The sequence below is a fragment of the Muntiacus reevesi genome, chromosome 2, assembly GCF_963930625.1.
Source record: "Muntiacus reevesi chromosome 2, mMunRee1.1, whole genome shotgun sequence".
Lineage (NCBI taxonomy): Eukaryota > Metazoa > Chordata > Mammalia > Artiodactyla > Cervidae > Muntiacus > Muntiacus reevesi.
In genome coordinates this window covers 172,628,114-172,641,552 of record NC_089250.1, presented here as the reverse complement: position 1 = coordinate 172,641,552, position 13,439 = coordinate 172,628,114, and the positions used below count along the sequence as shown (strand labels likewise).

Sequence of the window (13,439 nt, the reverse complement as noted above, 5' to 3'; positions counted from 1 at the left end):
CGGGCACGCCCCCAGCCTGGTCCTGTGGGGAGACTCCTCCTGCACGGGGGCCCTGTGGCCGTGTGGTCAGTGGGGCTCAGCTCCCTGGAGCCCGCCAAAAGGGAGGGGCAGAGGTGTAGGGGTCTCCGGGATGCCGTCCTCGGGGATCAGAGGCTGAAGTTCACTCCTTGCCAGAGTCACTCGTTACTATGGAAACAGCCCCATCGCCCATCTTCACCATCCGATTTTGTAGAATGAAGCTACCTTTGAAGTAATGACCTGATGTTTTGCAATGACAAGTAAAACATGGCTGTGATTGTAAGGATGTCAGTGTTTAAGGAATACAGGGATTCTCTAAACAAAGGTAACATCGCACCGTTGTAAAGATTTATCAAATGCAGAATTCAGCTTCAACTGTGAGAAAGCCCCGTAAGGACGGGTGGGACTGTTGTGAGAACGCTGGGCTGTGTTTCAGTTGCTGCCCACGCGGGGGAGCATCCAGGCCTTCTTCTGCCTGGCCTGGGCCTCGTGCCTGGGAGCAGGAGCCCCCGTGGCCTGGCCCAGAGGAGGGGGCGGATGTGACACTCGTCCCCGGGTAGAGCCTGGGCCGGCCCCGCCCCCGCCGTCTTCCCAAGCGCCGCGGACCGTGCCAGCCTGTGGGAGATGGGAAGGCCGAAACGGCAGGATCTCCCAGACGCCAGCCTCAGGTGGACACGTACAGAGGTCGCCGCAGGGTCGTCACGCCGGCGTCCCGACGGCCCTTGAGCCGCCCGGCCGTGCGGGTTTCCGCGCGCGTGGCATCGCAGCCTCTGCGCAGCGCGCAGCTCTGGTCCCATATGGCCACCTCTCCTCTCCAGCTTCCAGCTCTGGGCCGCGGGCGCCCATCACGGCCCTGGGGCGCCCGCCAGGGTGGGGGCGCTGCTGGCTGTGGGCGCCGGCGTTGAGCCCAGGTGGTGGTGAGCTGGCGCTGGGCACCATGGGCCAGGCTGGCCGCCGGCCAGGGCTGATGAATAGGCCCCTGTGTGGGCGCGGCGGGCGCCCGGCGTCTGCAGCCGCAGGACGGGGAGCTGTGAGGGTTCAGTCTGAGCGGCCCAGAGGCGGGGGTCCCCGCCCGGACACTCAGGGCTCTGCCTGCGCTGATGTCGGTCTGGCCCAGGCTCTCGGGGGCTGGAGGACATTGGGAAGACGGTCCGCTCTCCTCCGGCCACCACCTGAACGTTCATTTCACTCAGAAGCACCCTCACAGACGCGCCTAGGAGGATGTTTGACCGAACGTCTGGGTGCCAGGGCCAGTCAGCTTGACACGGGACCTTCCAGCCGACTCGCCTCTGAGCCGTGCCCCGGCGTCCCTCTCCTCCGGCAGGGGTGGGGGCCACGGCCACGGCCTCCCGGCCCCGCACCTGTTCTCTGTCCTGGCCGTTCCTCCCGGTGAGCCTGGCCTGTCTGCAGCAGGTCCTCTGCCGAGTCTTGTCCTCTCTGCCCCACGCCCGGGTCAGTGCTCGTCTGCAAGGGAGCGAGTGAAGCTCCAGTTCCTTCTGGAAGCATGGACTCGGAGCCGAGCTGCTCCCGAGGGGAGGCTGTCACCACGAGCTGACCGAGTGTGTCTCGCACGAGCGGGACGTCTGCGGCGCTCCAGGCCCATCTGCCCGCGCGCATGACACACTCAGGGACCCAGCCCGCTGGCCTGGCCTGCCGCAGGGACACCTGGCCCCCAGCCTGTCTGGGCAGGAGGCTTGGGGACAGGTCCCGGGTTGGGGGATCCCGGGGCTGTAGGGGTCGTGATGACTAGAGGCGCTGGGGGGCGGCGGCCCCAGGTCCCAGGGCTCCCCCGCAGGGTCCGCGCACACGGGGCGCCGGTGCAAATGTGGACATAACAGTAACAGTCCATTTTACTGCTTCCAGACGGCTCCGTGTCTCAGCAGGTGTTCAGAGGCGGATGGCAAATTGGATTTCCCGGAGCTCCCCCAGGGGTGTTTCCGAGCTATCGAGAGACCCCCAGGAGCGTGTCCGCCCCCCACGTGGTTCAGGGATGTGCTGGTGGCTTTTCTGTCAGGGACCGGAGCAGGTGCAGAGTTGGCTTCCTGGTGAGACGGCTGGCATCCACACGCATTTGTGGAAAGCTGGCCTCTCTTCTGTGCTCAGGAGCCTGGTGGTGCGGGAACTGGGCCCTTACATCCTGCCACACAGCCGGGCACCTTGCTTGCAGGGGGAGCGTGTGGGGGCCGGAGCTCACAGGCAGTTCCACCCGAGGCACCCCTGCCCGGTGGGAGCAGGCTCTTGCCCTCCAGGAGTTGCCAGCAGCTGCCGTTGGTGCAGAAGGACAGGTCAGTTCGTGTGGACAGAGGGGGCACATGTGTACCCGAGATCAGCGGGCACACTCGGGAGCCAGGGAATCGGGCTGAGGCAGCCCCATGGCTGTCGACATACTCTTGCTGAATTCACACAACCAAGGCCACAAGGGGAGCGTGTGAGGTCGTGCTGGGTGCTGGTTGGGACACTTTCTCCATGTGGTCCCGGCAGATGGACACCCACCAAATGAGTCCTTGATGAGAGGCCCTGTGGTCCATGGGGAAGCGCCCACATGGCCCCTGATGAGTGCTGGAGGTGTCTGCCCGCCAGGAGGGGGCTGTCCATCTAGGGGGGACTGTCCGCCAGGCTGGGCCGAGGCCAGGTGTAGGTGGGCTGGTGAGAGGCTGGGGGGAGAGAGCAGAGGGGCCTCGATGTCCAGCTGCACGGACCCTGGGCCTTTGTCCTTGACTCGCAGCTGACGGAGGGGCCTCTCTGTCTCTGTCAGGACCAGAGTGTATCTCATATGCCCCCCTTTCTTTTTAGGTTTCACTGCGAGGTTTGTGGGATCATTTCCCAACCAGGAATCAAACCCACAACCTCTGCAGTGGAAGCTTTGGAGTCTCACCCACTGGACCATCAAGGAAGCCCCTTTCGCCTCCTTCTAAGAAAGGCCAGACGGGGGCCATGGAGTGGAAAAAAGACCCCCCGAGACTTCTTTTCCCAAAGGCCCCCACTCACCCAAGAGGGCCAGACCTCCCAGTCAGCGTGAGACCACGGCGTGCCATGTGGGGGTGGGCGCGCCCAACCCCTGGTGACCCAGCGATGAGGGCGCGCTCTCCCTGGTGAGGAGCTGCGACCTCAGGGCCCGGCCCCTGAACTCCTGCCCACCCATTAACAGGAGAGGCAGGTCGAATCCCTACTTCTGTGATCAGCCAGTTTGTTCAAAATTGACTGTCTTGTTAACATGTCACCAGGGGCTTGGAGAAAACTGGTCTCATTGGAAAATAAACTAAATAACATGATCTGGCGCTGAGCAGATCGGTCAGACTCACAGCGGGGAGAAACTGATACAGACGCACCGGGTGCTGCAGAGTCCCCGTCAGGAGAAGCCCCTGGACAAACGCTCGCATGTTATTTCACACTCCGGACGATCATCACGGATCTCCCCCTTGGCCGGAGTCGATAAGCACGTCAGACCTGGCAGCGAATGAAGACAGCACTCACCGCCTGGCACAGGGTCGGGAACCTGGTGCGGTTGATGCCGCCCGCAAAGGCGGAGAAGGTCAGCGCCGCGTGGAGACAGAAGTTCAGGAGGGTGTGCCGGCCAGGGCGGCTGATCCGGATGGCGCTGCGGGGCGAGACCGCGGTCAGGAGCTGCCTCCAGGGGTGGCACGGGGCACGGCGCGGGGCGGGGCGGGGTGGGGCGCGGGACAGCCTCGGCAGCACAGGCCACGCCCCATCCAGCGGGGACTGGGCGGAGGCCTCGGGTGGACGGGACGGGCTGGGAACAGCTCGCCAGGGCGACCGGGCCGGGCGCAGATGGATGGACTTGCCGTCCACTCTAGCTTGTGGCCTCGGGTGCTTGGTGTAAAGTCACCCTGGGAAGCTGCACCTGGATGTCTCCGGTTGTCAGACAAATGATGACTTAGAGGCCCTGGGACGTCACGACTCGACCGAGGTCAGGGGGGAAGGTGGGGGTGAAGCCGGTCTGGCTTCGTCATTCCCCGGATGGGGTTCTTCGTGTCTGATCGGAGTCTGTACCTTGGGAGGAGGCTGTGGCTGGACCCCGCAGCAGTGACTGCCGCAGAAGGTGCTGTTTGTGGTGGAGTCCATGCCCAGGGCTAGCCTGGCAATGCCCACGCTAGACTTCTCAGTCTGTGCCTGCGGCTGTGACTGTGAGCACAGCTTCTCTGCGGCCTCGGTCACACTCAGGCCTCTACCTGTGACCCTGGCCTGCGACGAGCCCAAGCTCCTTCCCTGACCACAGTTACGACCGTGGCCTAGGCTCTGCCCATGATCTGGACCCTGATGGCGGCCGGGACCCCTCCTCACATTTCCCAGGTCATCTTTGAGGGACGTAGAGAACCCACTGGACTCCCCTGTGGACGGCCGGCCCAGGGCACGGCTGCTCCGAGGGTTGGGCGGCTACTCTGACTTCTTTGGGGCGCGGCTGTCGGGGCCCTTGGAGGAAGAACACCTGTCACCCGATGGGATGAGAACGTGAGGCCTGGGATGTCCGTCCCCCAGCACTCAGCCACCCTCGGCTGCCAGGACCACCCAGCCTGTGAGGCACCTTCCGGGGACTCCTTTCTACAGGAGGATGGGTGGGGGGCTCGCCCCTGAAGGTGGAGGGGCCTCACCTCTGGTGGACGATGTAGGTGGCGGCGGAGGCCAGCAGACAGAGCAGCATGACGGCTGTGCAGGCATACACCACGGGGTGCAGGAGCTCCCCTGGGGCCGGGGGCGGGGAGAGGACCGTCCTCAGATCCTGGAAAGGACACGGGACGCACCACGTGACCGGTGTGGCCGGGCGCTCCCGGGACCGGCGTCTGCCCCGCAGGGTCCCAGAGGCGAGACCTGCACCAGGAGGAGACTTGCTGGGAATGCCTGGGGCAGGGGCAGGGCCCCAACCAGGCGAGCGCTTGGGGAAGAGGTCCCCAGCGCCCCGCTCAACCAGGGGTGTCCCCGTGGGCTCTGACGGCCGTTTCCCCAGGCGCAGCGCCCTGCTGGGCCGGGGGTGGGCCCGCCAGCCTCCCTCCAGCCTGGCGGTGCGGTCACCCGGAGACCACTGCTTCCTTCCATCCCGGGGGCGTGGGTCTCCCGGAGCCCGCTGCCGTCAGATGCACCGTCTGACGGCACCGCCCCGGGAGGCGCCCGTCGGGTTGCCCCCAGGCCCCTCTGTGGGCCGCGTACCCACTGACGTGCTGCCGGGAAGGTCTCCCAGGAGACTCTGTCAGGTCTCAGTAATCCTGCCCAGTGTGAAGCTGCCGCAGACCCCGCGGCGTCCCGCCTCCACTGCGTCGCACACCCTGCCGTGGGCGGCATCCCCGCAGCCCAGGGGCGCTGGGCTTCAGGGACCCGGCTCGGGTCAGACGAAGTCCCGGGGCAGCCCTGACCCGGAGGGGCCAGAGCCCTCGTGAGAAGGGAAACAGCAGGAGAGGCCGCAGCAGCACGAGGAGGTGCCGTCTGTACAGCGAGGAGCGGCCCTGGGGACGCCAGCCTCAGGCCCCGCGTCCTCCACAGCCAGCCTCCCGAGCTGGGAGGAGGAGGTGCTGTCTGCACGGCAAGCAGCGGCCCTGGCGGATGCCAGCCTCCTGGGCTGAGAGGAGGAGGTGCTGTCTATACAGCGAGGAGCGGCCCTGGGGACGCCAGCCTCCTGGGCTGAGAGGAGGAGGTGCTGTCTACACGGCAAGGAATGGCTTCGGTGATGCCAGCCTCCTGGGCTGTGGGTTGAGCCTCCTGCTCTTGGGACTTTGGCACAGGCCCTGCGGGGACAGCCTCTGCCCGTGGAGTAGGCGCTCTGGTCCCCACTACCCAGGTCAAGGGCAGGGTCTGTGCTCCACACTCTGAACCTGTTGCTCTCCTGGTGCGGCTCCAGGGGACGTGCTGGGCTCTGGAGGGCACGCTGGGGGCCAGACTGGGCCTGCAGAGGGCTGCCCAATAGCCCCGTGAGACCGCTGTGGAGGGCTGCCTGGCGGCCCCGTGAGGCCACCTGAGCTGCCCTGGCTGCACCCGCAGGGATGATACTCAGGGTTGGGCTCTGCCGCCGTGCTGGCCCTGCTCCCCAGACCGCAGTGTCCGTGGCTGAGGCGCCTGCCCCCAGCCGAGCGGGCAGTGAGGCGGCTGACAGCGCCTCCAGGCTGCAGTACTGGGGGACGGAGCGGCACCCCGAGAAGGCCTCGCCCTGTCCACAGCGGGAGGCAGGAACCTGCTCTTCTCAGGCTCAGGCTGCTTCTCTCCTGATGGATGCTTCTCAGCCCAGAGGGGCCGAGGCCTGGCCAGCCAAGGGTGAGCTCTGAGCAGCCACTCCGGGCCCAGCCTGGCCCCTGCTCCCTGACTTTGCTCCGATGCAGAGACTTGGGTGAAAAGGTCTCTGTTGCCGTGGCAACGGCGGATGGAATTCGCTCCCCTGGGAACAGGCACTGGGGGGCACAGATCCAAGGGGACCTCGGCGTCTGGCGGCCCAGGGGCCCAGCGGACGAGTGAGGCAGGAGCAGCGCCCGTCCCAGAGTGAGCGGGTGGCCGGGAAGGCGCTGTGCCGCTTGCAGACCCCGGGCTGGACACGCGCTGTCCGCCAGCCCCAGTCGTGACCATCCACGGGCCCCGAGGGCCCTTGTCTGGGGCGCACGGTCTCAACAGGACGCGGCTGAGCTCAGAGGAGAGGCAGCCGGGGGACGCGGGCCTCAGGACGACGGGGAAGCTGGCTGCGTGTCCCTGGAGACCCCACTCCAGCGCTGGGAAGGCGGTGTCCCGAGGGGCTACAGTTAGACCCCGGCAGGACTCGGCCTGCACCCAGAGGAGCCACTTCTGAAGGCATGGCGGCCGTTGGGCCCGTCCTGCGGCCAGGAGTCTGCACCCCGGCGAGGGGCCTCCCGACAAGGGAAGGGCGGGCTCCTGGTGGAGAGCCTCACGAGGGGGCGGCCGGGCAGACGCCAGTGCCGGGGTCTCACTTTCCGGGCGTTGGGCTCCCACCAGCAGCCCACCCTGGGGCCCCGCGCATCCCAAATTCTGAGTATCTCCGTTGGGTGAGGGCGGGAAGGGGTCCGGTGCCCAGGGGTCCCGCAGCGTTTCTGCATCTGCAAGGCTCCACGGGCGCTGACCTCCTGCCAGACACAGCTCACCATGAATGTCGAGGAGAGGCAGGTCTTCTCGGTCAAGCCCTGATACCAAAGGGTCTTTTCTTCCCAGAGTCCTCAGCTGTGACGGCTTGGATTCAGGTCTGACGGGGCTCTGGGGGCGTCCCCGGGCCTATGAGTGAGGTTCCTCTCACAGGAGACGACGGTTTGCCCCTCCGGTGACATCCTCACGGGCTGAGGCCGCCTGACCCGTCACGGAGGCACGCCGGGGCCTGTTTCTGGTCTCACATATGCACGTGAGAGTCGCTGCGGGTCCGGCCTGGCCCGTTCTCCCAGGGACCCAGTCAGGACCCACGCCCTCACGTCTTGCCCAGAGCTGAAGGGCCCAGGTGGGGCCACCCTCCCTGGAGGCTCACAAGTTCCTTCCCCACCTTCTCTGGGCGCCGTCACTGCCTCTCAAGACTGAGGTCAGACCTCCAACTCTTGTCTGGGGAGGCAGGGACGCAGGGGTGGTTGAGCAAAGCAAGCGTGTGCTTCTGGGTACAGCGTTCTCCGGGTGGCCTGACAACCGCGTCTGCAGAACGCCGGCCCAACTGGGCTGCGACCGGGGAGCCTCTGCAGGGCCTCGACCCGCGGCGGAGAGCTCCCCTCCTGGGCACACTAGCTGCCAGATTCTGTCCACGTGGGGAGACCCCTTTCTGCTGTGCCTAGGAAGAGCCGGGAGTGCTTCTCCCGCAGCAGGATAGCATGTGGGAGCATCCGTCCTGGACACAAAGGCGTTTCCTGGGCATGATGCCCACGCGGCCTTGGAGCAACCCGAGGTCACCCCACCTTTGCACCCCTCCTTTCCATCTGTGGGTCCAGTTTTGAGGCTTCGTGTGGTGGTGTGGGGTCTTCGACCGCCAGCAGCAGCACCCACAGTATATGCTTCGGGAGAGACAGAGATTGGACTTGGCCTCCTGTTTCCGTTTCCTTCTCCAAATCAGACTTGTCAACAGTGCTTTCTACATTTTTAGAGGTGACATTTAAAATTCAAACTAGGTAATGCAAATGGCGATGCATTTTATATTTTAAAGTTCACACATGTACAAGTGCCTCTCAGAAGAATCCACTCTGCAAGCATTCCACCAGCAAAACCCTTATGACGGTCCAGCACTTGGTCAGGTGGCACCCGATGGGTAAGGCCCGCGGAGGCTGTGGTGCCAGCTGTGCGCTAGGACCAGTGACTGCGGATGGAGCGTGGGCCTCTGGGCCGAGAGGCATCCAGAGAACCCAGGGAGGAAGGGAGGCGAAGCAACCCCGGCCATCTTGTAGACGAGGAGGCCCACCAACTGCTGAGAGCCGTGGGCCCGCCCCAGCTGCAGGGCCAGGGCTCACGATCCCGCTCACATCTTCGCCCACAGGACGGCCAGTCGAGGCCACGGTGGGGTGTGTGCAGGCCACGGTGGGGTGTGTGCAGGCCACGGTGGGGTCGTCCTGAGGACCTGGGCTCCGCTGCCCCGTGGCACCCGCAGGCTCTGAGCAGTGGTCCCGGGGCAGCTGTCCCCGCGGTCTGGCTTGCATTCCCCTTTCATTTACGTCTTATTACGATTTGACTTGGATGTGTCCCCTCTGGCATGTTCTGCAATCACACACATCGGGATGTGGAGAAAGACAAGAAGACAGGAGGAAGATGTCAGGTCAGGCGTCGCCTGTCTGATCACACGAGGCGAAGTGGCCTCTCCAGGCTGCGGGTCAGACTGTCTCTGGGAGTCCATCCCGTGTGCTCAGACGTCCAGGCTGGGCCCGTGGGCAGCTGGAGGCAGGCAGGACAGGCCCTTCCACCCGGCGTCGTCCCGACCCAGGCGTTCCCGTGGGGCCCGGGGCCCCTCGTCTGCCGACCCGTCCCTCCTCCCTGAGAGAGTCCTGGGAGGGCAGGAGTCTGCCCGTTCGGGGCACACCATCCTGGCAGGACGCTCACAGGTGCGCGGCATCGGCTTTTGAGGGTGTGTGGGCTGGCTGCACGACGAGGAACTCTGAGGAAAATACACTGAGAACTACCACAGGCCTCCTTCCGGACTGAGGTCACGTGCGTGAAACGGTCCCCACCAAGGGGAAGCAGCAGGGGGCGGCACTGAGAGGTGCAGGCAGGTGCCTACGATGTTGGTAGCCGAAACGCCGGCCTGGAGGGGACGCGGCAGGCGGGAGGGACCCACTGGCGCCCGGGGAGCTGCAGGTGTGGTGGGCGGGTCAGCTGAGCCAGGGCTTGAGCCTCTCAGGTCTGGCCGGGTCCCCCGGCCCGGATGGGGCCCCTGGACGCCCTGCAGGCTCCGTACCTCCCACCGCTCCTCGGCTCCGGCTTCCTGGCCTCTGCCCTGCTGGTCTCTCTGGGGCTTTATGTCCATCCTTCTCGGGGGAACTTGGGTGCTCCTGTGTGCACTGGGGCCCCCACACAGGGTCTGGCTTTGTGGGGGCCTCTTACACTGTCCTGGCCCTGCGGGATCCGGCGAAGTTCAACCCTGCTCAGAGCCAGCGGGGCTCCGCCGGGCTCTCCTCGGGGCCAGGACAGGCCAGGCGCCGCCGCTGAACGGGTCCCTGAGGTGCTCGGGCCCCAGGGTCAGTGAGCTCACCCGCTGGGCCACGCTCGAGACCACGGGGCTGTGGGAAGCACACGCGCTAGTCCTGCCGCCCAGCCAGCCCCCGGCGACAGGCGTGGCCGGAGAGTGGTGCCTACAGGACCGCCAGACGCCGCACCCAGGAAGGACACAGCACCCGGCTGGAATGGTTTTCACTCCCCTTCCAGACCCTGTGTTCCCTGGGAGACCGCGTTCTCTGCGGTGACGGTGAGGATCGCAGGGCTGCTCGAAGGGGAGTGTGGACAGGACCATCGCAGGAGCAGCAGTGCAGGTGGACGCTATGAGCCCCAGGACGAGGGTCAGGGCCCCGAGGGCCAGCGACAGCGCCCAGCTTGGCCCGTGGAGGTCAGGCTGCAGGGTGCAGGCCCCCAGCCCCCCAGCCCCCAGGGGTGTCCGCCGTCCCGTCAGCCCTACGGGTGCACAGGAAGCTTGCTTGAAGGCGGCACGGGCTCCAGCAGGCCTGCCTGCAGACACTGAGGTCTCAGCAAGGTTCCGCCGTGGCCACAGCCTCACTCAGGGCCTGGAGTCGGGGCAGCCGACCGCCGGGGCCAGGGCTGAGCAGGTGGCCGGAGGGACAGCCTGGGTGTGGGGCCAGAGCCGACGGCCGGCCGGCCGGCTTTCCTCCCCACGGCCCCCAGGGCCCTCGAGCAGCTGCCCCGCGGGCTCCCAGACACGTGCAGGAACGTGCTCACGCCACACCCGCAGACTTGGGCTTGAGTGCAGCCGCTCCTTTCAGAAACGCTCCCCAATGTGAGCGTGACTTCTTAGGACCGGAACCAGTGAGCCACTAGATCCAAGCTCTCTGGACAAGGGCGCCCCGTTGTAGACGGGCCCACGTGGCGCGGGTGGGAGCTGGGGGCTGGGTGTGGATGGACTCATGGCGAGGAAGGCGTTTAGCGGGTCAGAGTCAGAGAGAGAGGCGAAGCCGGCCCTGCCGCTGGGGCACCCGGAGCGGCCGCTGTGGGGCCCCGGGGCACTGCTGCCCCACCCCCGGGCAGCTCCGTCCAGCTTTCGTCTGCCGATGACGGGACCCAGATTGCGAATTAGGATCTGAATTCCAGGAGGCGGAACTTCAAACACAGCCAGACCAAGGCCCTGGCCATGCTGGGGTGCACCCGTGAGGCAACAGGTGCCTGGTTCAGAGCTGGGGGCCCGGCTAGGGCCCTGGGGCACACGCCGCCGGATGCTCGAGAGGCAGGTGCCGCCCGCTTGCAGCCTGAGCCCTCGAGATGACGCTGACCTTCAGCAAAAGGCATCGCTCTCGTTTGGACATTTCAGATCCAATGGGAGGAAAACGAACAAGGAGCTAGGACGGCCCCTGCTTGTGGAGGCTGGGGTCTGCATCCTCAGCCCAGACTGGGGCGCAAGCCCTGGCCGTGGGGGTGCCGTCCTCGGCCATTGGCATTCTCTGCACGTGCCAGCCGCTGCCCGTCACAGGTGGGCACAGTGTGTCCTTTACTGGACTCCAAACCGGCAACGACCGCAGGGAAGCGCCCTGGGCCTGCAGGCCAAGCCCCCTGTGCTGGAGAGGGGCCTCCATGCCGGCTGCGTGTGCCGCTGAAGCCCACCCACGTCCCCTGCCTTGCGTTCGCCAACTCTCCGACGGGAAGGGCTGCAGTGGGAGGGAGGGCCGTGCTCAGGGCCTGGGGCCAGGAGAGGGCGGGAGGGGCCCCCAAGCCTGGGGTCAGAGAGGTTTTCACAGGTGGCAGGCCAGGCCGGGGCAGGCTGCCGCCTCCCCTGACTCTGATTCAACATTGCAGCACGCCGCTAATTAGTATGATCTCCGCGAGCCGCCGCTGAAGAGCCTCCGCGAGGCAGCAGCCAGAGGCCCCCGGCACGGCCCCGCCCCCAGGGCGCCTCGCTGCAGGACCCGCCGGCGCCCCCGCCCAGCCCCAGCGGAGCGCACAGCAGCTCGCGTGCCTGCGGGTGGGGGGAGGGGCCTGAGCCCCACCGCCGTGTACTCACCATGGGCACAGCGAAGTTACTGAAGTGTGAGCAGGGGTGGAACGGCCCGGCCGCCTATGTCGCTCCCTGCTCCCCGCCAGCCTCCATGGCCGTTCGGAAGGTCAAGTTCCCCTGCAGGGGCCGCGGGGTCGAGCCCTGGGCGACCGCGGCGATGGGGTGGGTGCGGGGGGAGAGGCCGCCCCCATCTGTGAAGACAGGGAAGGCCAGGTGGCGGGGGTCCTCCCTGCATCTCGCACCCCCTCTCCCCCCAGGCAGCCCCCCCTTCCTCCGCAGCAGCAGCAGTGCCTCCCAGAGTCTGCCCGCTCTGGGCTCCTCTCGCCCTGGCCAGCCTGTTGGAGTGTCCGGCTCCGGGCGTCTGGGTCGGGCAGAGGCTCGGGGACGACCCGGGGCCTCAGGGGCCTTGGAGAGATGGTGCCCCTGGGAGCGCTTCCTTCTCCATATTTAAAAATCAGCCTCTGCTCGCCATCCAGCGCAGGACTCTCAGCCCAGTCTCAGGCTGCAAGAGTCACGTACAGCATGTCTGTCAGCTCAGCCAACAGGCTCCAACGATCCCCCACGAGCAGCCAGCCCCGGGCGGGCAAAGCCTCTGCTGCCTAGACGCGGTCAGACCTTGCCGGCCGGCCTCTCACCACACAGCCCGGTTTCCCTGGTGGCTGGGCTCCGTCAGCGGAACCCAAAGTTGTTCAGAATCTGCATTTGCAAGAGCAGGCACAGCCGGCCCCTGGCAGGCACTGATGCCCCGGGGGGCGGCCTGGGGAGTGGATGCTGCCGCCGGAGGGCTCCGACCTGCCCCCACCCCCAGCCGTGCCCTGCTGCCTCCTTGTGGGGAGGGGGCACCTGCGCGCGGACCCTGGAGAAACGCAGCCCAAGTTCTCACCTATTTTGGCGAAAAGAGCTGGAGTGGCCGCAGTCCTGTGCTTCCCGCTGGCGGAGACGTGGGGCGCGTTCCCGGGTCTGGGGAGCCGTTGTCCATCCCAGGGGCAGCGCGCCGGCTGGAGAGTGGAGTTATCAACAGATTGCAAGACCGCAGCCCGGCCGGCCCGGCCTGCCCGGGGTGAGCCGGAGCCAGGAGCACACGCTTGCCGCCTTTCTCAGCGGGCGGCTTCCCGAACTCCGCGCGAGGATCGCCGGCGGCCGCTGCGCCTGCCCCCGCGGGCGGGCGACGGCCGGGGACGGGCCGGTCGGAGGCAGAGCCGTAACCATGGGGACGGGGGAGGCGCTGACGCGCGCGCGGCGGCTCCCTGCGGCAGCGGCGATGGTTCTTCCCAGCCAGCCCGCCGGCCCAGGCTCCGCAGAGCCGATTTAAAGGGACAACCGGCGGTTTCGCCCTCGCTGCCAACAGAAGCGGACAGCTCCCATCAAAACACCCCCTGGGGGCGGCGGAGAGCGGGGTGGGAGCTCTGTGTTATTCCGGCAGGAAGCCCCTGTCCCTCTAGGACTCTGGGAACACGAATAGGAACAAGGAAATTGATTTCGGAGTTTTCACAGTTCTTGTATTAAAATATTCTCAAATCCAAAGATGGCCACAGGAGGTGAGCCCACAGTGCATCGCCGTGAGTCGGCAGGTGGTCCTGCCGCGTCCACGTGCCCCCGACCCCAGACCCATGCCCAGTCCAGGGTCCCGGATCCTGCCCGGAGCTGGGGCTGGTGACAGGGCTCCCAGAAGAAAGCTGAGCAGGTGGGGGAGGGTCACAGGGGTCCTGCCTGCAGGGCGTGGGGGTCGGGGGCGCCGCTGGCCAGAGGGTCTCTGAGTGGGGTATTCCCACCCTCCTGCCCTGCGTCCCATCAACATCCC

General features: G+C 66.5%; 1 protein-coding gene across 1 annotated transcript in view; it reads right to left on the bottom strand.

Annotated features, from left to right (window-relative positions):
* Positions 1-12,803, bottom strand: part of ADGRA1 (adhesion G protein-coupled receptor A1) — a 35,520-nt gene extending 22,717 nt beyond the window's left edge. The window contains exons 1-4 of the mRNA XM_065920166.1: positions 12,522-12,803; positions 11,645-11,829; positions 4,629-4,756; positions 3,493-3,616 (exon numbers count right to left, since the gene is read on the bottom strand). Of these exons, the coding sequence (XP_065776238.1) occupies positions 3,493-3,616; positions 4,629-4,756; positions 11,645-11,647 (255 nt within the window). The 5' untranslated portion in view covers positions 11,648-11,829; positions 12,522-12,803. The remainder of the gene's footprint in view (positions 1-3,492; positions 3,617-4,628; positions 4,757-11,644; positions 11,830-12,521) is intronic.
* Between the last annotated feature and the right edge of the window lie 636 nt (positions 12,804-13,439).